Consider the following 25,196-nt stretch of genomic DNA (forward strand, 5'->3'; position numbering starts at 1 on the left):
GGGTTTTCCTTCGTTGCTCATGACCCCAAGTTCAGGCTTCCTTTGAGTTCTTGCCATCTGCTGAGTGTTTCATCTTTCATAGGTGCTATTTCTTCCCGCACCACACCACACAGTGGGACATCTGTAGTTGCCTCATTTCCCTAGGTTGTGCCTGCGTGTGTGCCTGCGTGTGGAGCTGACTTTGCAGGCTGTTTGAAGCCAAGACATAATTAGGTCATGCTCCAACATTCCAGACAAGTTAAAATTAGCATCCAGTTCTTCGAAATCTCTCAACCTTTCCTGTTTCCTGAAAATTTCTCCTCTTCTGTCATGCTTCTGGCTGCCCCCATATTGCAGTGCTCTCTGTCCACCCTGTTTCCCCTTCTCACCTTGCTAGCTCACTCAGCCCAGCCCCCACCGTTCCCGTTCATACCTCATGCAAACTAGCGCAGCCATCTCTGCTTCTCTTGTAATCACATAAGAAGATCCAAAGGATATTATATTAAACAAAGAGATTTCTTACCCTACTTAAATAAAATCAAATTTACAGAAAAGTTGCAACATGTATTTAAAAAAAACCTCTCATGTGCCTTTCCAGAATCCCTAATTATTGAGATTTTGCTGTATTTGCTTTATCATTTCCTGTCTCTTTCTGGAACCATTGGAGGGTACAGTGCCTTTTACTCTTGAATATTTCAGTGCATATTTCCTATAAACGAGGTCAGTCTCTTGTACCACCATGAGTCAACCAAACAGCTGTAGGAGGAACTAATGAGAAGGGCATTTTAGGGGACTAACAGAATCAGATCAGGAGAGAAAATGAAGAGGAAGGAAAACCAAGAGGAATGGGTCAGATGGTAGCATGACTGTGCAGAACCAATAATTGGTGAAAATGCATTTCAAGTGACATTGATAACATTTGTTAGTGGTTTAAAGGCCATTTTTAAGTAGCCATGCTAGTACTTACTTCTAGGAACTTAGGGGCAGAGGATATTAAGAGAATTCATGTATTCACTTTTTCAAAAACTTTTCCCAAACATAATAAAATTGTTTTTATCTCCTGCCCTTTTTTTTTTTTTTTTTTTTTTTTTTTGCTTGTAGGTGATGTGTATTCTACCTTCTAATCAGAAGAACTATTATGATTCCATTAAAAAATATTTGAACTTGGACTGCCCTGTCCCCAGCCAGTGTGTACTCACTCGGACTTTAAATAAACAGGGGATGATGATGAGTATCGCCACCAAGATTGCCATGCAGATGATCTGTAAACTCGGAGGCGAGCTGTGGGCTGTAGAGATACCTGTGAGGACTTTCACATTTTTCCTTTTAATGATTAATCAATCAGTCTTTCAATCAAAGTAGGAAATATTGTCGCATGATCCCAGAATGACAGTTGTCCTTTGATATCGTGGGGGGGGTTGAATCCAGGACCCCCCTGAAGATGCCAAAATCTGCAGATGCTCAAGTACTGGATATAAAGTGGTAGTATTTTCATTTAGCTTTCATACACATCCTCCCATATACTTTAAATCCTCCCTAGATCACTTCTGATAACTAATGTATTGCAAATGCAAATGACCTGTGGTTATAGAGGGCTGAGTGTATTTGGTTGGTTTGTTGAGCTGTACCCTGGGTTCTGGGATTACCCAAGCCATTGCAGAGAGTTTCCTTGAGAAGGTGAGGTATGGCTGTTCTTCTCAAGGAGCTTCAGTTTAAGCTTCTAACTTATAATGTTCATTCCATGAGAGAGAATCTAGTTTGTCATAGACTTAGGGCAGGGCTTGATTTGGATCCTTGCAGCTACTGTTCTAAAATCTGTGTTCCCTGGCCTCTATCTTTTACTAGAGCTCTCTCTCTGTCAGAGTAGTCTGGCACCCTGGATGGGGGCTTCCCAGAGTTTGTTGCAATGACATAGTCTTAAGTCCTGAAGCTTCTAAATGTGATGGGAACTGAGGAACTTCTCTTCTGTTTCCTGAATTGTAGCCACCATGGAGGAAATGAGACAAATGCCTTCCATTGCCTTCCACTTCCATACCCAGGTGCATAACCAAGTGAGGATTCCTTAGCAATCTGCAGAACAGGAATGGAATTCCTCTCCAGATTCCTTCAGACCGGAGGCAAGGGATAAATGGATTGACCACTTTCCCAAAATCTCTTTAGCCATTGGTGCCCCCTTGCTCACTGCCACAGAGAATGATGGCTGTTTTGGACTACAGCAACTCTCTTAAACACAATATGTATCATATTTTTCCCTCTCCATCTTTAACTCTGGTTTGTAATTTAAAAATCTGCTTCCTCTGGATCTTGATTTCCCTGATACATAGTTTAATTAAGTAATTTAGTAATCAGTCTTTTTATTTAAATGTCATATTAATCATTGTTAGGTGGAAATACTTCATCGTATTAAATCTTAACATTTAATTTTGTAGTTAAAGTCCTTGATGGTGGTTGGTATTGATATCTGCAGAGACACATTCAGCAAGGATGTGGCCGTGGTTGGATTTGTGGCCAGCCTTAATCCCAGAATCACCAGGTATTTTTAAAACTATGCCGATGTATTCTTCAGTGGATGGTTATTTGTAGTTTAACTAAAGAATGTATTAACAATAGTTTGTATTATTCATATTTTAAACAGCAACACTTAGGTCACAAAGTATACTTACATATAAAATATGGTTGATAATATTGGAGTAATGTGTAACCTCATTAAAATATATTCATACATTCATTGCTATTGCTTGTATTCTGGTCATTTTCTCACAATTATGGATGCATGGAAATTCCTGTGCATTTGTTTTATTTTTTAAGCATCTGCACTGTACCAGGCAGTGTAACAGGTACTTGCCAAATATTATGTCAAGCATTTGTGCTTTGAAATCAGATTGCCTGAAGTTATATCCTGTTCTGCCACATATTGTCATTGAGGCATAGTTTCTTAACTTTGCTGTGCTTCCCTGTTATCTGTAACATAGGGGTAATAATAGTGCCAATTTTGTAAGACATTTGTGGGAATTATGTAAAAGTGCTCATAACACTACCACCCAAAGTAAATGCTCAGTACACACTTGTTGTCATTAACACTTGAAGACACTTGATGTGGTTGTGGTTCATACAGCTGTTAAAAATAGAGGCAAAATTAGGGAGTATGCCTGAAGCAGTGGCCAAGGTACTCATTAAATCTCAGTTCCTGGAATTCCTTCAACATTTGTTGAACTCAGCAATATGTTTTGAGGTAGTAGCTATTACTTGCTGTTTTCTTCCTGGCTTAATAGGTTTGATTTGCTCCTTTAAATTTGTGGTCTGGTATCTATTTGGGGCTGTGGGAAACAGAAAATGTAACACTATGCTTCCAGGTCACATAAGATCCCTGGATCAGTTTATCCATCAAGTTAATAGAGGACTCATATTTTTTTCCTTTATACATTTAGGATTTATATTCATGAGTATGAAGTAGGGAGCCTCCTTAGCTTTTTCCCTTAAATAGTCATTGTTTGTGAGAAAATTTCCTATCAATTTTCCCTCAGTTCTGTTTAGGTATAATTGACAAGAAAAAATTGTATATATTTAAGGTATTCATCATGATACGTTGATAAATGTATCAAATCAACAAACCTGTCACCTCACATAATTAACCTGTGTGTGGTGGGGGAGATGAGAATACTTAAGATCTACTCTTTTAGCAAATTCGTTTTCATTTATTGCATGTGGATATCAGTTTCCCCCTTATTCTTTATTGAAAATAATTTCTCTTCCCCATTGTGTACTCTTGGTGATTTTGTCAAAAGATTAGTTTACCATATATGCGTGAGTTTACTAATGGGCTTTCTATTCTGTTTCATTAGTCATTCTGTTATGGGCTTTCTTTTCTGTTCCAAGTAAAAATACCTATATAGTCAACATGCCTTAGGTATACAGAACTTACTCATCTCATAGATGGAGGCTTGTACTTTTGGCCAGTGTCTCCCCATTTCCTCTATGCACAGCCCCAAGAACCACCCTCTACTCTCTGTGAGTTTGACTTTTTTGGATTCCACATATGTATGAGATCGGTGATTATATTTCTGTGATTTTACTTAGCTCAATGATTTCTAGGTTCATCTGTGTTGTTGTAAATGGCACAATCTCTTTCTTCTTTGAAGACTGAATAATTTTCTTTTGCATGGATGTATCACAATTCCTTTATTTGCTCCTCAATAGACACTTAAGTAGATTACACATCTTAATGAACATGGAGTGTAGCTATTGCTTTGAAATATAGAGACCTTTCATTTGATACATGTCCAGAAGAGGGGTTGCTGGATTGTATTGTAGTTCTATTTTAATTTTTGGAAGAGCCTCTATGCTGGTTTCTATAATGACTTTATCAGTTTTCATTCCCACAACAATGTTCCAGAGTTCCCTTTTCTCCACATCCTTCCCAACATTTCCTGTCTTTGAGTGTTTGATAATAACTATCCTAACAGTTCTCAGATACTCTCTCACTATGGTTTTGGTTTTCATTTCCCTGATTATTCATGATGTCACATGGCCATTTGGCCATTTCTCTGTCTTTGGAAACATGTTTATTCTGGTCCTTTGTTCATTTAAAAAATTGCACATTTTTCTTTTTTTTTGTTACTGAGTTGGATGAGTTCAGTATATATTTGGATATTAATCTCTTATCAGATATGCGATATGCATATATTTTCTCCCATTTGTAAGTTGCCTTTTCATTTTGTTGATTGTTTTCTTTGCTCTGCAGAAACTTTTTAGGTTGATGTATTCCCACTTGTTTATTTGATATCATGTCCAAAAAATCATTGCTGAAACCAGAGTCATGAAAATTATCCCTTATGTGTAAGATATCTCCTCTTTCTTCTTGTTTTTGTTAATTTCTTGTGGATATTCATTTCCCTGTGTAATTATTGAAGATACTTTCTTTTTCCCCAATTGTATTTTCTTGGTATTTTTGTGAAAGAATAGTTCACCGCATATGCAGTTTATTTATGAACTTTCTATTCTGTATGTCTGTTTTTATGCCAGTACATTCTGTTTTGATTACTATGACTTTCCATATATTTTGAAATCAAGAAGTGTGAGTGCTTCTATCTGTGATCTTTGCTCAAAATTGTGTTCATTATTTAGATTTCTTTTGTAGCCTTACACAATTTGGGGATTGTTTTTCTATTTCTGTGAAAAATGCCAATGGATTTTCCATATGTTTGAAATTGTTCACAATAAACATATTTTCAAATGTGAAGAAAGAAAAAAAATGCCATTGGAGTTGGATAGGAATTGTACTGAGTTTGTGGATCACTTGGGTAGTATGAACATTTTGACAATAATTCTTCCATTTCATAGCACGGGATATCTTTCCATTTATTTGTGTCATTTTCAGTTTTTTCCTCTTTGACTTACAGTTTTCCAGTATACAGATTTTTCATCTCCTTGGTTAATTTATTCCTAAGAGTTTCATCTTTTTGATGCTGTTATAAATAGATTTTCCCTAATTGTTTTAGAATAGTTCATTGTAGTTCGTGAAACACAGTTGATTTTTGTATGTTACTTTGTATCCTGAAATTTTACTGATTTTTTTACTAGTTAATCGTTAGATTTTGGTGAGTCTTTGGGAATTTCTATAGATAAGATCCTATTATCTGCAAACAGGGACGGGACAGTTTTGCTTCTTCTCTCCAGTTTCAATGTCCTTTTAAAATTTATCTCGTATAACTATTCTGGCTAGGACTTGCAGTACTTCTGCTTGATAGAAGTGGTGAGAGTGGGCATCTTTGTCTTGTTCCTGATCTCAGAGGAAAGGCTTTCATTTTTCACCATTGAAAATGGTTTTCATATATATATATTTTTTTTGCGGTGCTGGGTATCAAACCCAGGGCATTGTGCTTGTGAGAGCGAGCACTCTACCAACTGAGCTATCTCCCCAACCCCTGGTTTTCATATATTTAGGTACATTTCTTCTAATTTTAATTTCTTGAGAGTCTTTGTCATGAAAAGTTGCTAAATTTTTTCACATTTTGCATATATTGTTATGATCATTTATTCTGTAATGTGGTGTATCATGTTTATTGATTTGCATATGCTGAAACATTCTTGCATCCCAGGTATATGATCCTTGTAATGTGCTGTCCATATTTGGTTTGACATTATTTCTTTAAGTATTTTTGTATCTGTAGCTTCAGATATTTATATATATGCTTTTCTTAAAATACTCTTAGCCAGGCACAGTGGCGCATGCCTGTAATCCCAGCGCTTGGGAGGGCTGAGACAGGAGAATTGCAAGTTCAAAGCCAGCCCAGCAACAGCGAATTGCTAAGCACTCAGTGGACCCTGTCTTTAAATAAAATACAGAATAGGGCGTGGATGTGGCTTAGTGTTCGAGTGCCTCTCAGTCCCCAGTACCTTTGAAAAAAATTCTTGTCTGGCTTTGTTTTGAGGTATGTTGGCCTCATAAGTTAGAAATGTTTCCTTTTCCTTCATACATTTTGAAGCATTTGAGAAGGATTGATACTAATTCTTCCTTAAATGTTTTATAGAAATTCACCAGTAAAGGCATCAGGTTTGTGACTCTTCTTTGCTGAGGGATTTTAATTATTATTTTGGCTTCAGTTTCCTTTCTCTTATTGGTAGGGTCACATTTTCTATTTCTTCATAATTCAATCTTGATAGGTTGATTGTGTCCAGGAATTTATTCATTTCTTATAAATTACCCAATTTGTCACCATATAATTGTTCATAGTAATGTGTTAATCCTTTGAGTTTGTGTGATATTAATTGTAATGTCTCTGCTTCATGTACCTGAGGTCCTTTTTCTTTTTGTTAGTCTAGCTAAAGATTTGTCAGTTTACCTTTTAAAACCTCAGCCATTGTGTTGATTATTTTATTGTTTTTCCAGTTTCCATTTCATTTATTTCTATTACCATCTTTTCATGTCCTTCCGTTCACTAACTTTGGCCTTGTTCATTTTCACACTTCTTGAGGTACACAGTTAGATTGTGTGCAGACTTTCTTTTTTTCTCAGGCAGTCACTCATCCCTACACAGTTTCCTCTTGGAATCCCTTTTTCTGCATCACATCAATTTTGGTATGTTATCTCAAGATATATTTTGATTTCCTTTTTTATTTTTTGACATATTTGTTGTTCAGGAATGTGCTGTTTAATTTCCACATATTTGTGATTTTTCAATTTTCTTATTGACTTCTAGTTTCATACTACTGTGGTCAGAAAAGATGCTTGATATGATTTCAGCCCTCTTAAGTTTGTTAAAACTTGTTATGATTTGTCTTGAAGAATGTTTCATGAGTTCTTGAGAAGAATGTTTATTCCAATGCTCTGTATGTAATATTTTGTGTGTCTGTTAGATCCATTTGTTCTAAAATCTAATTCTACTCCAATGTTATTTATTTATTTATTTTGGTACCAGGGATTGAACCCAGTGGTGCTTAATCACTAAGCCATACATCCCCTCCCTTTTTTATTTTCATTTTGAGACAGGGTCTCACCAAGTTGCTTTAGGCCTTGATAACATTGTCTGAGGTTGGCTTTGAACTTGTGATTCTCCTGCCTCAGTCTCCCAGGCTGCTGGATTATAGGTGTGTGCCACCACACCTGGCTCCAATATTGGTGTTATTGAGTTTTCCATCTGATTAAAATGTGGGTATTGAATCCTCTTATTTTCATGTTGCTATCTATTTATCCCTCAGATCTATTAACATTTGCTTTATATATTAGGTGCTCTGTGGTGGGTGCATATATATTTACATTGGTTTGTCCTTTGATAAATTGGGCTATCATTTATATAATTATACTTTGTGGTTGTGAGTTTTTTGACAAAAAGCCCAGTTTCTCTGATGTAGTATAGCTTCCCTTGCTCTCTTATCCATTGAGTCATTCCTCTTTGGTTGGAGAATTTAATCAGTTTACGTTTAAAATAATTATTGATCAGTGGGGATATATTACCATTTTGTTCCTTGTTTGTTGTTTTGTTGATCCTTTGTTTCTTCATTCCTCTCTTTGTGTCTTCCTTTGTGGTTTGATATGTTTTAATTCCTTTTTCTTTTTTGTGGCTAATAGGGTTTTGATTTGTGGTTACTGTGAGGTTTACATAAAACATTTTACAATTTTTAAAGCTGATAGCAACTCAATTTCTATAACATACGAAAACATTTTACTCCCTCTCTCTACATTTTTAGTTTAAAATCACAATTTACATTTTTTAAATTTATTTTTATTGTAAACAAATGGGATACATGTTGTTTCTATTGTACATGGAGTAACAGCATACCATTTGCATAATCATACATTTACATAGGTAATGATGTTTGATTCATTCCATTATTTTTCCCTTCCCCCCCACCCCTCCCACCTCTCTTTTCCCTCTACACAGTCCCTCCTTCCTCCATTCTTGCCCCCCTCCCACCCCCCATTATGTGTCATCATCTGCTTATCAGTGAGATCATTCGCCTTTTGGATTTTTGAGATTGGCTTATCTCACTTAACATGATATTCTCCAATTTCATCCATTTGCCTGCAAATGCCCTAATTTTATTATTCTTTATGACTGAGTAATATTCCATTGTATATATATACCACAGTTTCTTTATCTATTCATCAATTGAAGGGCATCTAGGTTGGTTCCACAGTCTGGCTGTTGTGAATTGAGCAGCTATGAACATTGATGTGGCTGTATCTCTGTAGTATGCTGATTTTAAGTCCTTTGGGTATAGGCTGAGGAGTGGGAGAGCTGGGTCAAATGGTAGGTCCATTCCAAGTTTTCTAAGGAATCTCCACACTGCTTTCTAGAGTGACTGCACTAATTTGAAGCCCCACCAGCAATGTATGAATGTACCTTTTTCCCCACATCCTCTCCACACCTATTGTTTGCTTGTGTTCTTGATAATCGCCATTTTAATTGGGGTAAGATGGAATCTTAGGGTAGTTTTGATTTGCATTTCTCTTATTACTAAAAGATGGTGAACATTTTCTCATATGTTTGTTGATTGCTTGTAGATCTTCTTCTGTGAAGTGTCTGTTCATATCCTTAGCCCATTTGTTGATTGGGTTATGTGTATTCTTGGTGTAGAATTTTTTGAGTTCTTTATATATTCTGGAAATTAGTGCTCTAGCTGAAGTATGAGTGGTAAAGATATTCTTCCACTTTGTAGGCTCTCTCTTCGCTTTGCTGATAGTTTCCCTTGCTGAGAGAAAGCTGTTTAGTTTGAATCTATCCCAGTTATTGATTATTGCTTTTATTTCTTGTGCTATGGGGGTCCTGTTAAGGAAGTCTGATCCTAAGCCGACCTATTGAAGATTTAGACCTACTTTTTCTTCTATAAGATGCAGAGTCTTGGTCTGATTTCAAGGTCCTTGATCCATTTTGAGTTGATTTTTGTGCAGGATGAGAGGGGTTTAGTTTCATTCTGTTGCATATGGATTTCCAGTTTTCCCAGCACCATTTGTTGAAGAGGCTATCTATTCTCCATTGCATATTTTTGGCCCCTTTGTCTAGTATGAGAAAATTGTATTTATTTGGGTTTGTGTCTGTGTCCTCTATTCTGTACCATTGATCTACCTTTCTATTTTGGTGCCAATACCATGCTGTTTTTGTTACTATTGCTTTGTAGTATAGTTGAAGTTCTGGTATTGTGTTACCCCCCTTCTTCATTCTTCCTGCTAAGGATTGTTTTAGCTATTCTGGGTTTCTTATTCTTCCAGATGAATTTCATGATTGCTTGTTCTATTTCTGTAAGGTACATCATTGGGATTTTAATTGGAATTGCATTGAATCTGTATAGCACTTTTAGTAGTATGGCCATTTTGACAATATTAATTCTGCCTATCCAGAACATGGGAGATCTTTGCATCTTCTAAGGTTTTCTTTAATTTCTTTCTTTAGTGTTCCGTATTCTCATTGTAGAGGTCTTTCACCTTTGTTGTATATTCATTAATATTTTTGTAGCTATAGCTATTTTTTGTCCTTTAACCTTATTCTTGAGTTATAAGTGATTTATACACAACTATATTAGAGTACTCTGAATTTGATTATATATGTACTTTTACCATTGAGTTTTATCCTTATGTATGTTTTTATATTACTTAATTAACATTCTTTCATTTCAGTTTGAGGAATTTTTTTTATTTCTAGTGGTCATGAACTCTCTCAGCTTTTGTTTGTCTAGAAAGTTTTTATTTTTGAAGAATAGCTTTGCTGGGCAAAGCTATATTTTCAAGGTTACCCCTGCCTAGAACTTTTGAGAGTATCATCCCTCTCTCTCTTGCCCTGTGAAGTTTCTCCTGAGGAGTCTGCTGTAGGGATTCCCTTGTATGTGCTTAACCTGTTTTTTTCACTTTCAAATTCTCTTTGATTTTGACAGTTTGATTGTAATGTGTCTTGGCGATGTATTCTTTGGGTTGAGCTTATTTGAGGACTTTTGACCTTCATGTGGCAGCGTGTCCCTGTTTCTTCTCCCCAGGTCTGGGAAGTTTTCAGTCATTATCTCCTTAATAAACTGTCACTTCACTGTTCTCTTTTTGAAACTCCCATACTGTGAATATTAGCCTCCTTGATGGTTTCCTATAAATTCCATAAGCCTTCTTCATTCCTTTTCAAAGTTTTTTCCCATGGATTTTTTTTTTCATTTAAAATTTATTTTCTTCCTCTGAGAAAAGACCCTTCTACTGGAGCAATTCTGCTCTTTTTGCACTCTTCATTTCATTCATTAGATTATTCAATTCTGGAATAGCACTTTTTTTCTTTTTGATAATTTTTCTCTTCTTGAAGTTAGTATTTTGTTCATGTATTATTTTTCTGATATCAAGAGACCTATGTTCTCTTGTAGCTCACTAAGCTCCCTTCAAACAACTATTTTGCATTTCTTGTCAGGTAGTTCTTATATCATTTCTTTGGAGTTGGTTGAAATATTGTAATCCTTCAGTGTGTCATGTTTTCTTGATTTTTCATCTTCCTTGAAGTCTTACATTGCTGTCTTCACATTTGAAGAATTAGTCATCTACCCTAGACTTTATTGACAGGCTTTGAGAGAAATGGCTTCACTCAGGAGTGGCCAGTGATGGTGAGGACTTCTTAGATCTTTTCTGTAGATGTGCCTGTCCTGCACCTCTTGTTCCTTCTTAGGGAAGTTCTTAAGATTGCACCTTCTCTCAATCCTAGAAAGCCAGACAAGATACTGAGAGTTTCCCAATTGTGTTCCATGGATGGTGCCCAGAAATTCTTATATTTGTGTGTATCCTCTTCCAATCCTAAGATAGAGCCCAGCTAGCTGGGAAGTTGTCAACCTTTATTGTATCTTCTCCCAAGTTCTGTAGACTCCAGACACTTATTCTTACTGTCTGTTAGGGTGTGCTCAAGGGGCCATCCTTGGAGTAGAAGTGGAAGATGTATGGAGCATTCGGGGTGCTTCTAGGCCAGTTGAGGATAGGGTACAGCAGGGTATCCCAAGCATTTCATGGGTGAGCATCCTGATGGAGCTAATGGAGCAGTTAGTATGGTCGTGAAGTCTCCTCTCAGTTCAGTGTTCTGGGTGAGGGAAGAAAGAAGAGGGCCTTTTGGGCAGTGTCCTACAAGGCTAAGGGGCCAAGATGTTCACTCTTTAATTGTTCACTTTCTTCTGTGGGAGAAATTATAGGCCTATGGATCTCTCTTGGCACTAAGTTGTGCCACCTTCAGGAAGAGCTTATATAACTAAAGTGAATCTGTTCTTCCTTTGAATCTGTTCCTGGACTTTTTACTATGACAGTGTGCTGGAATTTGTCAGCTGGTCTTCAGGACTCGCACAGAGGTACTGTCATATATGAGTAGTTTTTACAGTTCTTGTTTCTATTTGCATGTGCGGTAGTGGGGGTAAGGCAATAAGGTTAGAAATCTCCTATTTTGCCATCTTGCTGACATCATTCAGGGCCTCCAGTTTGTTAGCAGATTCCTAATTGTGTTAATATTATCGTATACATTTAGAGAACTATAATTGGGTACATACTTCCTAAATCAGGACCTTCATTTTCCAATTGTTTTAATTAATGATGTTCTTGAACTTCTGAAATCTAGATAAATTAATTATGTTAGATGTTAAGTCCAATGGATCATATATAGAAATGGAAGTTTCTCTTTGAGAAGTCTTGAATATTTGGGATGCAGAAGAACTATTTATAAACTAATACATTTAATAATAATAATATAGTAATCTCTATTAGTGCCTAATATATGCTAAGTACTATGCTATATTGTATTGTCTAGTGGACATTTTACTACAAACCTATGAAGTGTAACTATTTTACTGCCTTGTAAATCTCCTTGTCACAAATAAGGAAACTGAGGTTTAGGTTCACATAGCAAAGCCACATAGCTGGTGAGTATACTAGGATTTGAACCATAATGCTAACACTATGCTTTAGGTTTCACTTAATAATAAATCTATTCTGGGGAGAGGTTCTTGTTAATATAATTGTGATCACATAGCATATATAAAATTATGAACATTGATTTTTTTTTTACTCAAGAGTGTCTATTTCTTAATTTAATATTAAGGCATGTTTTAGAGCAAAATTTTGAAATAAGTTTTACTTTTGTCTCTTGCTCACTTGTAGGTGGTTTTCACGCTGCATCCTTCAGAAAACAACAGATATTGCAGATTGCTTAAAAGTCTTCATGACTGGTACTAAAAAAGATAACACTGTGGGTGGGCTTCAAGAACTCTTCCTCAGATCCAAAGTATATTCCTTCATATTTATAGCAGAGCATATAGGTGGAAGCAAACTCCCTAAACCTGTTAGTTGTCACAGAATCAGAGTTTCCCAAAGCTGTGTGCTGACTCACATGGGCAGACAGACTGTGAGGCTTTTACATTTGTGTGTGTGTGTGTGACAAACAAGCTGAGAGGGAGGAAAGTTTGCAGCTACTGGAGGTCCTGGTAAGCAGTTTGAAGACCAAAGGAAACCTACCCTGGAGAGCCTTTGGGCCTGGGATAGGGATGCTAACAGATAAAGTGTGGCATAGCTGGAGAAGAAGTGGGAGATGACAGATGAGACAAGATGCTCTCTTCATAGTGGGATGCAATGGAAAGACAAATCCAGGGTTTTCATTTCCTCACCAGCCATGGCCCAGGTCTGGTTCTGCTGTCCCACAGCATGTGTGGGACATGTGCAATCTTTGATCCATTCTTCCATTTTTCAATTGGTAAATTTTGGGGAGGTTATAATTTTTTTTTCTAAAAAGGTAAATTTGACGATCCACATTGGTAATGGTTTTAGATATATGATTATGTTCTATCACAATAAAATGAATTTCCTAGATAGTAAACTCTTCTAAAACAAATTATACAGCATATACATGAAAAGAAGTCATTGCGTCCAGTTGCTTTTTCCACACTGGAAAATTTCTTTTAGCTGTTGTTATTAAAAGTTTCTTTTGTGTGGGAGTTACTGTGATTTCTATTCTAAGGCAGTTTCTAGTTAGAGTGGGTGGAAATGTTTTCAGAATTCCTATCATCAGTGAGAATTGAAAGTGAATTGGGTGAGTCAGTCAAAGAGCTGTTTTTAGAGGAATGGCCAAGTCCTTATGTTTTCGTGTTTCTTCTCATTAGGGAAGAAAATCATATAAACTCATCTAGCCTGTTTCTACTGAGAGGATTTAAAGACTTGAATAAACTAAATTAGTATTAATTTGGCTTTAGTCATCTCTGTGTCTATTATGAATTGAATTTTGATTTGTTGTACAAATATCAAAATTTGATTAAAGAGGTATGGTAAGTTTAAGAATGTGTTATGCCATAGACACCATTAAGATATTTCAGATAATAGAGATGAAGGAATGCCTCTAAAGTTATTCATCTTTACATTATTGCAAATGTAACCCAAATTAGATATGACCCTATTTTACCATGGTCTGAAATAGCCAAGTTATTTAAACAATGAAATACGTGTAAATGTATGTGTTGATATCGAACATGTCATTCTTTTCTTATTAACACCAAATTCTGCAGGAGCACTCAACAAGTGGTACAAGCTGAATCACAGCTTGCCAGCACGCGTGATTGTGTATCGTGATGGTGTAGGGGACGGTCAGTTGAAAACCGTTGTTGAATATGAAGTCCCGCAGCTGCTAAGCAGTGTGACAGAATCCAGCTCAAATACCAGGTATTAAATGGTTGTTCTTTCTTTAACACTCCCAATAATAGCACATTCAGCTGCAGGTATTTGACATGAGGTATACAAACATAACTTTAATTTTTATGTTTTGCTGTGTTTCTGCATCATGGCATTGTGGTTGGGTGAATCTTCCCTTGATTAGAGGGTAGTCTGTGTGGTCTAACGTACATAGCCAGGTGGTGTAAGCGTTGGGGTCCTGGGTGGATCACCAGGAAGAAAGCAGGTATCCTTTAGAGTGGCTGACATGGACTCAGCAGGAAGCCTGCAGGACTGCTGGCCAGTGAAAGTACTTTGTACATATTAATATACCATAGAAAAAAATTTAAGTCTTGGTTTTAAATTTGAGGCCCAGATCAACACAGAGAGCTGACACCTCTGAATTACAGGCACTAATGTGCAGTTAAGTTACTGAGAGGGGTGTGAGTATCATGGAAACTGAGCCACAGGTTGAAATCAGACCATCTTGGACATGAAACTCCTTGCTCCGTGTTGCATTGCTGGATTTGATGTTTCAGTACAAAATTTCCTCCAGTGATTATGTGAAGTGGCAACTCAAGAAAAATATTAGAAATGGAAAATGAGGGAGGATAGTAGTCTCAAGTTGGCACCTTAGAATATTTGGAAGGCATCTTATTTCCAAGACGCACACAGAACTCCGTATGATTTCACCATCATCTCCATCAAGCAGAGCTTCTTGGCTTCAAGTCACAAAGGAGCTGAGTCTTTACTTCAGCCAGTTACTATTAGAGAGGATGGAGAGCCTCATAGCTTGGTGGCAATGTCACTTGCAGCAGCATTCAAACTCTTAAAGAGTCAAATCTCTCTTCCCACTGACCACAGGTAACCAAGAGAAGCAGGGGTAAATTCAGCAGCTGATGGTGAGGAGTTGCTTTTCTTCCTCTATAGTATCAACTTTCCCAAGGTTCAATATTGAAAACATTCATCATAATTTTTAAAAATAACTAAAATTCTTAAAGTAAAACTTCCAAGTGAGCCTTACATCCCAGAGTTCCTTCCATAATGATGAATATTTGGTTTTGGCTTTGATGTTAACACTTGGCCGTTCAGCATTTGACCAGAACATAAATTTGATCTGTCCATCCATCCACCTAGTGAGTTTTGCAGAATTCAGAACAGTTGATTTGAGAAGCAAACTACGTGATTCTTCCTTTGCTACTCAAATAAATTTGAGAGAAAGAGTGAAGGTGAAAATAAGGTGGTTCTTGCTAATGGGAAAAAAAATCTTGTCTCCTTGGTAATTCTGGAACATCTTCTCTCAAAATGCAGTTAAAGTTCATTGTTCTATCAATCATTCCTCCCATTTCCTTAAGTGGTATAAATGAGGCAGATGACTTGGCATGATGCACTTTTGCAACATAGAAGGACAATCCCTAACTTAAAAATTGTATGTCTCTCTAAGGAAGGGATTGTAGGTGGTTTTTCTTTCTGTTTTGAGGTGTTTATCTAGTAATAAAATCTTTATTTCAATTTAAAAGATTTTAATTACAACAAAAAACAAAACTATAAAGTTACATGGATTAGTTTTAGTTCTTGCCTTATTTTTTTTTCCTGTTCTTCCAAGCTGTAGACTGTCGGTGATTGTGGTCAGGAAGAAGTGCATGCCACGATTCTTCACAGAAATGAACCATACTGTCCAGAACCCCCCCTTGGGTACTGTCGTAGATGCAGAAGCAACGCGTCCAAAGTGGTTAGTGCTACTAGAAATCAACTTTTAACCAGCATTTGCTGCATTTTGTTTAGGTTTGGCCTTACCCCATGTGACTTCATTTCTCTTCAGGTATGACTTTTATTTGATCAGCCAGACTGCCTGTCGGGGAACTGTCTGTCCCACCTATTACAATGTCATCTATGATGACAATTGCTTGAAACCTGACCACATGCAGAGACTAACTTTCAAACTGTGCCATCTGTACTATAATTGGCAGGTGAGTGGAAGCTGCTTACTGATGTAAATATGATACTCAAGATGCCCACCTGGGTATTGTACCCCAGTTCCCCTGTATATTCCTAGGCAAAATAATCTGACTTTTCACAAGATGAGATGAATGTATAACTCCTTAAGTCCACAGTGGGAGGAACCCAGTATGCCACAGAAACAAAATAGCAATAACTATTGTAATAGATCAGTGCATACAATACATGAGAGGACTTTATTGTATGCATCATCTTAGGTGAGCTTAGGAGGAAATCAGGGCTTTCTTAATTCCATCTTGTAGATGAGGAAGTTGAAGCCAGCACATATGTCCCTGGTGGGCAAGTGCTAACAGGCCTGTGTCTGTCCTGTGTCCTGAGCATTAGTCCAAGAATTGCTCTCAAAGTCCAACGCCAAGATTTGCTGTGAGCTCCTTGGAATATGAGGTCATAGGTCATAGGACCAGACCTGAGTGCAGTGTCTCCCAGCTCCTAGCACCCAGCACTGTGAAGCCTTTACCCCCCACTTGCCAGGGAACTTCAGTTCTGAGTGAGTGAGGCTGCCTATTGTGGGTTGAGTGTGATTATTGTTTACCCAGAGTCACATTTCTTTTGTCTATGTAACTGGTAGGTGGAAAAACTCAGAAAGAAAAAAAAAATCACATTGAAGAGCAAATTATCCTCTTAATTATTATCACTTCTTTTTCCTTCCCCAGGGCTTAATTGGTATCCCAGCACCATGTCAGTATGCACACAAGCTGACCTTTCTGGTAGCACAAAGCATTCATAAGGAACCAAACTTGGAGTTAGCCAATTATCTCTTCTACCTGTGATGACACTAGTCTTGGCGTCACTATATGAAGAATCCAAGAAGTAGTTGGTATACTTTGTACGATCTGCCAAAAACTGGAGACTGTGGCTAAGGAAAGGAATTAAGCTCAGTTACTTCTGGGAAAACCCATAAAATATCTTAATCTAAAACAGTTAAAAATAAATGTGTGTTATTTAATGTTTAAAAAGTTATATGCTGGAGTAGGTTCTCATTGTGGTCTGTGGAACTAAAAGAATCTCCTAAAAGAATCCCACAAAGTTAAACAGCTTTTCAGAAAATATGTTTTTGCATGGTACTTTGATGATAGATAAGTGGAATCTAATCCCCTTCCAAAGTTCATAGAGATTTTCTTAAATAATGTTGTAGAGCATTTTGTAGAGTGGTTTAAGTAATTATTAGAAAATAAATAAAGTTCAGAGCATCACACATGCATTTGTTATTTGAATCTTAAGTTATCATTACATGTGAACCTCATTATTTAGTATTTCTAGCAAAGACTCTTACCTGCTAGACCACAGCTCTGTTAGCTTTGAGTTGTACTTAATGAAACTGAACTTACCACTTGCTCTTTTGATGGGATAGTATTTCACTTACTGGCATCCTCAGAGATGATCTTGCTTCTAATCAGAGAAAGCGGGCAACTCTGCCCTCTCCTTTCTCCACCATTAGTTTTCCCCTCACTAACACTTCTCCATTGGCATTATAAATTTATTTCTCCAATCTCAAAAAAGAAACCATTTTCTCTCCAGCTGTCTTTACAGAAAACCATCTTAAAAGAATAGAGAATAGTCTGTGCTTGATGTATCCAATTCCTTACTCCAATTAGAATGTCACTTATTAGAATTTCACTGCTGTATCAAAATTGCCTTGGTCAAGATCACTAATGGCCTCTGCTTTGCTGGATCTGATGGTCACTCTCAGTCCTTGCATTACTCATCATGACAGTGGACCTCAGTGGTCATTCCCCCATACTCTTCCCCGGCCCCTGGTGCCTTTGCTTCTCCTCACCTTCTCACCCTTTCCACATTGGAATGAGAATACGGCTACATGCAAAAGATATTTTGATGAAGGGAAGGTGAGAGTTGCAAATTCTGCTTACCAAGGAAAGGTTATGTGGAAAGCTGCAGGGAGGGGCAGGAGAGAGATGACAGGTCAAGGGACAAGGAGCAGGTGATCCCCGTAGGGGTTGATCCCTGGAGCGGCACAAGCACAGAGATCATATCATATTGCATGCAAACATTCTTTCCTGGTTTGAGAGTTAACTGGTAGTAATGACAACCTTTGTGGGGCATAAGGCTGGAGGGGCTTAATAGGTTCCAGGCACAGTGCCAAGCACATACGTATTTAATATTCACTACAACTATAAGGAATAGGCTATAATGACCATTTCACAGATGATTAAAGTAAAGATAACGCCAAAAAAAAAAAAGTCGTCAAAGCTTATGAGACTAATAAATTGTGGATCCAGAATTTGTCCTCATGTTCGTTTGACAGTAAAAACCTTGAGATCAACCACAAGACTCTATTGCTTAAAAAGTTCTATAAGATTTTAGAAGTTTCTTCCAGAGTTCTTATATAAGGGAGTGTCTTAGATGCTGAAACTGGCATTTATGTAGCAAGTTTTTGGAGGCAAGGCCTTGCACCCATCTCTGGTGGTAGTTTTTACTTTTGCGCTCATGATGTTCTTTTCCTCCAAAGTATAGGGGTGATGTTGGGCCCCAGTGCCTAGCAGCAGACTTTTATAAACCTACATGCAGCATATCGACTGGGCAATACAAAGGTCTGCAGAGCTCCCCTCTCTAACCCATGGAGTATTGCTCAAGGTAATGCGTTTTTACCACTTTATCCCACTAGGGGTCACACTAGGACCGTCCTATGAACAAAGTCTTTCACCTTTGCTGTATGATGCAACAAATGGTAGGAAAATAAGTCAACTTCAAGTACACTCCCAGAGGATAACATGGGGCTAAGAAATTTTCATTTGAGCTCAGGTTCCAAAGCATTTACTGTTGAATGCAACAACTTTCCCTCTCTGGGACTCAGTTACCCAGTCTGTAATATGAGCAGGGGTTGGACTAGACCAGTGGCGCTCAGCTTTGGCACACTTTAAAAAGTTTTCTAAAAAATTAGATGCTTGGGCCCCACCCCAGAAAGAGTGATTTAGTTGATCTGGGATGAAGCCTGATCATCTGAATGCTTTTAAAGTTTTCCGGATGGTTCTGATGTTCAACTAGAGTTGAAGACTGTGAGTCTAGATAACATCTAAGATCCATTTCAGCTCTCAAGTGATTGCCTCCTATCACCTATACTAGTTTTTCTTTTTAAGGTTACTAGGACAAAGAGGAGAGGAGGCACACTGTAGAGTTGCCACTCTGCTTTGCTAGATCTGATGGTCACTCTCAGTCCTTGCCTTACCCATCATGACATTGGACCTCAGTGATCATTCTCCCATCTGAGATATTCTTCCCCGGCCCCTGGTATAACACCCTCCCTGGTTCCTCTCCTGAGTTCTTAGGCTCCTTTTCTTCTCCTCACCTTCTCACCCTTTCCACATTGGAATGAGAATAGGGACACACTGTAGAGTTGTTATAAGGACTAGATTGTCAAACCCAAAGTATACGGTTTTCATCAAGTATTATACTTGAGGAGAAGAAAAAAATGACATAATTTAGGCAACAAATACAAATGTGTGCACGTTATATGTCGGGCACTGTGCTAGATTCTGAATTCTGCAGTTCTGTTTAAGGAGCTTAACATTTTCTCTACTAAGTTTTTGAAGAAAAATTTTTGCTTTTATTTTGGGGGTGCGGAGAAGACTCTCGAGGAAAGCATAATTTACATACTTTCTGTGGCTGCCATGCTGGTGAACCAGTCACATCTTCCTTTAAAAGAAACTTCTCAAGGAGTGGGGTTGGCTGACAGCCTTTAAATGTTACACCGTTGAGATCCACTGCAGGGCGATGTTGAGACCATATTCTTTCCAGGCTGCTCTTAGCCCAACTGAGCACAGCAAAGGAAACAGATTGACGCCATTTCTGCCCAGTGTGAGCTACTCTCAGGGGGTCTTTGCCAGGATCTCCTCTGACTTGGCCAAGACTTTCTCAGTGCTGGACTGTAGTTTCAGGCTCTTAATATCAATTCTCTTTCCCTCCCTCTCTCCTTCTATGTTAGATTGGCATTGAGGTCTGAAGGCTCGGCTCTCCTTATTTAATCCTGCTTCCTTCAGTCTATATCCTGCACAGGAGTTTTTCCCAGTGAATCTCTTGAAAATCTCTGTTGTGGCTTTTGCTGCTTTGGGGAACCAAACCGACACAATTACTATCACCATTAAATCAGTCTTTAGTTTTTATTAAAAATGAGTCTATTTTTAGCCTTAAAATCTCCCATCAACCAAAACATGAAATTTAAAAAGAAAATTATTTACCTTGCGATATTATAACCTTTTAAAAGTTGACTTTTGAGTTAGCAGTTTCCTATGGGAAATTTACTCTTAAACCTTTCTAACAGATTTCAAGATCTCGAACGTGAAATGTAAACTACTCTGAGAGGAGTTTTCAAATGTGTTGAATTTTGTTGCTCAGATTCACACTTCATTTGACCCAATCCCCACACTGGCCAGGAAGAAACCAACAGTCCCTACTGGAAAGATGGGTAAAGGGACTCATTTTGAGTAGGGAGAGGATAAAGAGAACTGAGTCAAGATACTTCCAATTTATTGAAGAAGGTTTTTTAAAAATCATCAATTAAAAATTATAAAAATAATAGATATACATCATGGAATATTTGAAAGTACAAAAAAGTATATAGAGGTAGAATGAATTCACCAATATAGCTACTACCAAGTATACCTAGTCAACACTTTGATAGATAACTTTTCTTCCAGTCCTCTAGTTGTACTGTTACAGTTTGGGTATGAGGTGTTCCCCAAAGCTCGTGTGTTTATCAGGAATGTTTGCAGGTGAAATGATTGGATTCTGAAAGTGGTAACCTTATCAGTCCATTCTAATTGGAGTGGACTGGCTGGGTGGTAACAGGTAAGCAGGTGGGGTGTTGCTGGAGGAGAAAGGTCACTGGGGACGTACCCTGGAGGGGTTCATCTTCCCTGCAGCTCCTTCCCCTGTCTCTCTGCTTCCTGGCTGCCACTAAAGGAGCAGCTTTCCTCCATCCCTTCCCTCCACCAGGATAAGCTGCCTCATCTTGGGTCCAGACCAATGGACTTGGTGAACCAGGGGTGCTAAACCTCTGGAACTGTGAACCAAAATACATTTTCTGTCCTCAAAGTTGTTCTTTCAGGTATTTTTGGTCACTGCAATGCAAAGCTGAGATATACATGTACTAGATGTCTGTATCTATAATCTGTCTCCCTCTCTCTATAGAGTCTGTGTGTATGCACACACATACACAGTTTCATATACTTCATTTTCACCCACGATTATGACATGAGTATTTTCCTATTTAATCACAAAATTTTTGTAAGCATAATTTTAATGACTGAATGATATTTCACTGTGCAGAAGTAGCATTTTCCCCTTTTTATTGTATCTCTGGGTTGTTCTTAATTTTTCTTTGCTATAAAAACATGGCAGAAGTTTTTCTTCTTAAGTATTTGGGATTGGTTCCTTGGGCTAGATTCCTAAAAGTGAAATTACTAAATCAAAAAGTTATAATACTTTTAAGGTGGTTGGTATATACTGCTACTTTTTTTTTATTTTTAACAAAATGTCTCATTATACTTCACCACTGTCACCGGAGCAAGCTTTGTTTATTTCCATGAAAAGAAAAAAGCTTTGCTAGTATAGTAGATGTTATTTTTTTATGTTTTTATTTGTATTTTTATTATTAGGAAAGAAAAATAATTTGAAAATGTTTATTAGCCATTTGTTATTATTTTTGTTTTTATCATCAACTTATGGAGTCCTTTATATTTTCAAGATAGTAACCCTTTGCCATCATATATGCATAGTTTATAATGTGCTTTCAAATTTTATGTTGCATTTTATGCTACACACATTTAAAGCTTATATATTCAAATTATCACTATTTTCTTAAGATTATGAAAACAAAGCTGGAATTTAAAACCTTAAAAATGTTTCCCCATCTAGAGATTATTTTTGTTGTCTTAATTTTAACTATAAATCCACCTATGTTACATTTTACTATAAAGTTCTAAGCTGTTTTTCCAAATAGTTGTGGAAAGGAATTTGTAGATTTAAAAAAAAACCAAGTAGAAATCAATAGTAGGATCAATGAAATGAAAATCTCAATAGTTTTGTTAAGTAATAGACTAAGAACAGTTGAACAGAAAATGGTAAATTGAAAGACAGACTTCAGGAAGTAACTTAGAATGAAGTTCAAAGACACAAATATAGAGTGTAAAATTAGATACCCCACTACAAATTTTGTAGAAGTTCCAGAAAAAAGAAATACAGAGAATTAGGTGGAAGGTGGAGGCAGTTTTAAGAGATAATTTCTGTCAGTGTTAAAATGTTGAAACATACATTTGTAGAATGAAAGAAAAAGTAAAATAAGGACGTTTCATGCCTAATACTTGTATTAAAAATGCAGATCATCAAAAATAAAGGAAAAATTCTAAGACTCCAGGGAAGAAATGCAGACTTGCGCAGTGCCTATAAAGAAGCAATAACACTGACTATAGGCTTATATTATGTTGAATAGATGAGAGAAAATGGAATAATATTTTTAAACTCCTTAGAAAAAAGAATAATGAAACTAAACTCTTGGTGAAGCCAAGTGATTTTTCAAGTGTGAGAGATAAATTTAAAAATTTGAATATAACAAGAAAGCTTACTGCTTATAGACATTTCACATTGAAAGAACTACTAAAGAATGTCCTCAGCAAGACAGAAAAATAAATGCATCGACTAAAACAAGGATGAGCAAGCTCTGTTAGGAACTTTTAGGGAAAGAGCTTGAGAATTTAATTTTTGACAAACCTCTGGGTTTTTGGGTTTTGTTTTGTTTTGTTGTGTTGTGATGGTGGTTTGGAAGAGTTTAGAAAACTGACCCAGCTAATTCTCAAACTTTATGACCCAGCTCAACGTCAGTTCTGCTGTCACACTTTCTCCCCATCTCAGGCACTTAGGATCTGCTTTCTTTGTACCCTGTGTGCCCACCCAGAATCCCACAATGGCTCTCCTCACAGTATTATAGCTAGTTGTCTACACTGTGCCTCTGGCGCTTTTGTGTATTTTTTGTGAACTCATTGGCTGATGGTACATGACAGGCTCTCAATATACGCTATTTGTATAAATTTTGGAAAATATAGATACATGGAAAGGTTGCTTTCAAATAAATTGGGTGATTCCAAGAATTTAAACACTGTCTCCAAACTCCTCAGTGTTGTAGCCCTTATTGCTTTACAATGAATGGGATTGGCCTCTTCTATCATCTCTGTAGAGTGAAACATAGTAATATTCAATTTATTCCCAAATATGTTGTTTTAGGCTTGGATAATGCCCAGAGAAGCTGTAAGTATAAATATGTTTCTTACTTACCTTGATAGTTTATGACCTCCAAACCAGCATTTGGTGAATAGTGCTTACACTGGGCCAAACTGTCCTGGGCTTAGAACTGTGCCACCCAATGTGGTAGCCTCTACCCACATGTGGTCGGTCGTTGAAGTTTTAAACTCAAGATAATTAGAATTAAGTGTCATTTAAGAATTCAGTTCCTTGATCCACATTTTATGTACTCCAAAGCCACATTTGGTAGTGGCTACCAAATGTCTTGCAATGTTCAGTCATGGAACATTACTATCATCACAGAAAGTTCTATCAGAGAGTGCTGACTAGATGATTCCTTGTTACTTTTCCAGATCCAAATAAGATAGCTTCTCTTATGCAAGACCTTCCCTCATCCCCCCATAAGCTGAGTTCCCTTTGGTTCACAAGGCCAGGCAGGTCTTAGACACCAGGAATTCAGGGATAAAAGAAAATGTGTTTGCTACCCTGAGAAAGTTTAAAGCAGGGATTCTTAACCGGGGTAATTTTGCTGCTCAGGGGTCATTTGTGAAAATGTGGAGACTTAATGAGGTGGGTTCCCTTTGAATTTTCGCCTGATAATCTTTAGTATTTGGGGGAAAAATTCCTTAAATGATGTGGGCAAATACCACTCTGTCTTTGGTTGACTTTTTTCTTTCCCTTCAGGATGTTTGACCTGTAAGACACTTAAAAAAAATTTTTTTTTTTAGTTGTAGATGGACACATTACCTTTATCTTATTTATTTAGGTATTTTTATGTGGTGCTGAAGATCAAACTCAGTGCTTCACACGTACCAGGCAAGCGCTCCAACACTGAGCCACAACCCCAGGCCCCTGTAAGACTCTTGATTCAACTGTTCATGTATTTTACACAGAGTCACTCTCCAGTTATATGAAGACTTACTAATCAAAAAAGAAAAGAAACTGGGCATGGTGCACACCTGTAATCCAAGCAACTCAGGAGGCTGAGACAGGAGGATTGTGAGTTCAAAGCTAGCCTTAGCAATGGTGAGGTGCTAAGCAACTCAGTGAGACCCTGTCTCTAAATTAATAAAAAATAGGGCTGGGGATGTAACTCAGTGGTAAAGTGCCCCTGAGTTCAATTCCCCGTATCAAAAAAAGAAAAAAGGAAAAGAGAATTCAATAAAGATGTAGGCAAAAAGGATATAGACAGGTAGTTCACAGAAGAGGAAATCCAAATGGCCAATAAATATCTAAAAAGGATGCTTACTTATTTATGTGCTGACTGTATTCACTTGTGTACCTGAAGCAACAATTTAAACAACTTTCCAACTATTTTCATACTAGGATTTCATGCTGTAAATGTTTTGAAAATAAAAAAGAAATAGTAACCAAAAAAAAAAAAAAAAAAAAAAGGATGCTTACTTTCGATCAGGAAAATGTCAATTCAAACAACAATGGAAAACTCTTTCATACCCATTATGTTGTCAGAAACTAAAATCTGAAATACTGAGAGTTGGTAAGAATATGGAGAAACAGAAACTCTCATGTTACTTGTGAGAATATAAATTAGTACAGCCATTCTGGAGAGTCATTTGGCAATGTCTAGTAAAATTGAGAAGGCTGAAATCCTACAATCCAGGATTCAAAGTTGTTCACTGCAGCCCAGAATAGTGAATATTAGTAAAAATGTAAATGTCCATCAGCAGAATGGATGGACAAGGTAGGATACTATTAAGCTTTTAAGATGAACAAAACATATCAATATGCATTAACATGCATACACCTTCAAAACACACTATCAAGTGAAAGAAATCAAGTCACATATTTATATGCC

The 25,196-nt window shown here is 37.2% G+C and overlaps 1 protein-coding gene across 1 annotated transcript in view; it reads left to right on the top strand.

Moving 5' to 3' along the window:
• The window catches only part of Piwil4 (piwi like RNA-mediated gene silencing 4), a 45,576-nt gene extending 28,431 nt beyond the window's left edge, over positions 1-17,145 (top strand). The window contains exons 14-20 of the mRNA XM_047518537.1: positions 1,081-1,281; positions 2,409-2,512; positions 12,575-12,642; positions 13,969-14,122; positions 15,717-15,842; positions 15,933-16,080; positions 16,783-17,145. Coding sequence (XP_047374493.1) covers positions 1,081-1,281; positions 2,409-2,512; positions 12,575-12,642; positions 13,969-14,122; positions 15,717-15,842; positions 15,933-16,080; positions 16,783-16,899 — 918 coding nt within the window. The 3' untranslated portion in view covers positions 16,900-17,145. The remainder of the gene's footprint in view (positions 1-1,080; positions 1,282-2,408; positions 2,513-12,574; positions 12,643-13,968; positions 14,123-15,716; positions 15,843-15,932; positions 16,081-16,782) is intronic.
• Positions 17,146-25,196: the final 8,051 nt, after the last annotated feature.

This window comes from Sciurus carolinensis, chromosome 11 (genome assembly GCF_902686445.1).
Source record: "Sciurus carolinensis chromosome 11, mSciCar1.2, whole genome shotgun sequence".
Lineage (NCBI taxonomy): Eukaryota > Metazoa > Chordata > Mammalia > Rodentia > Sciuridae > Sciurus > Sciurus carolinensis.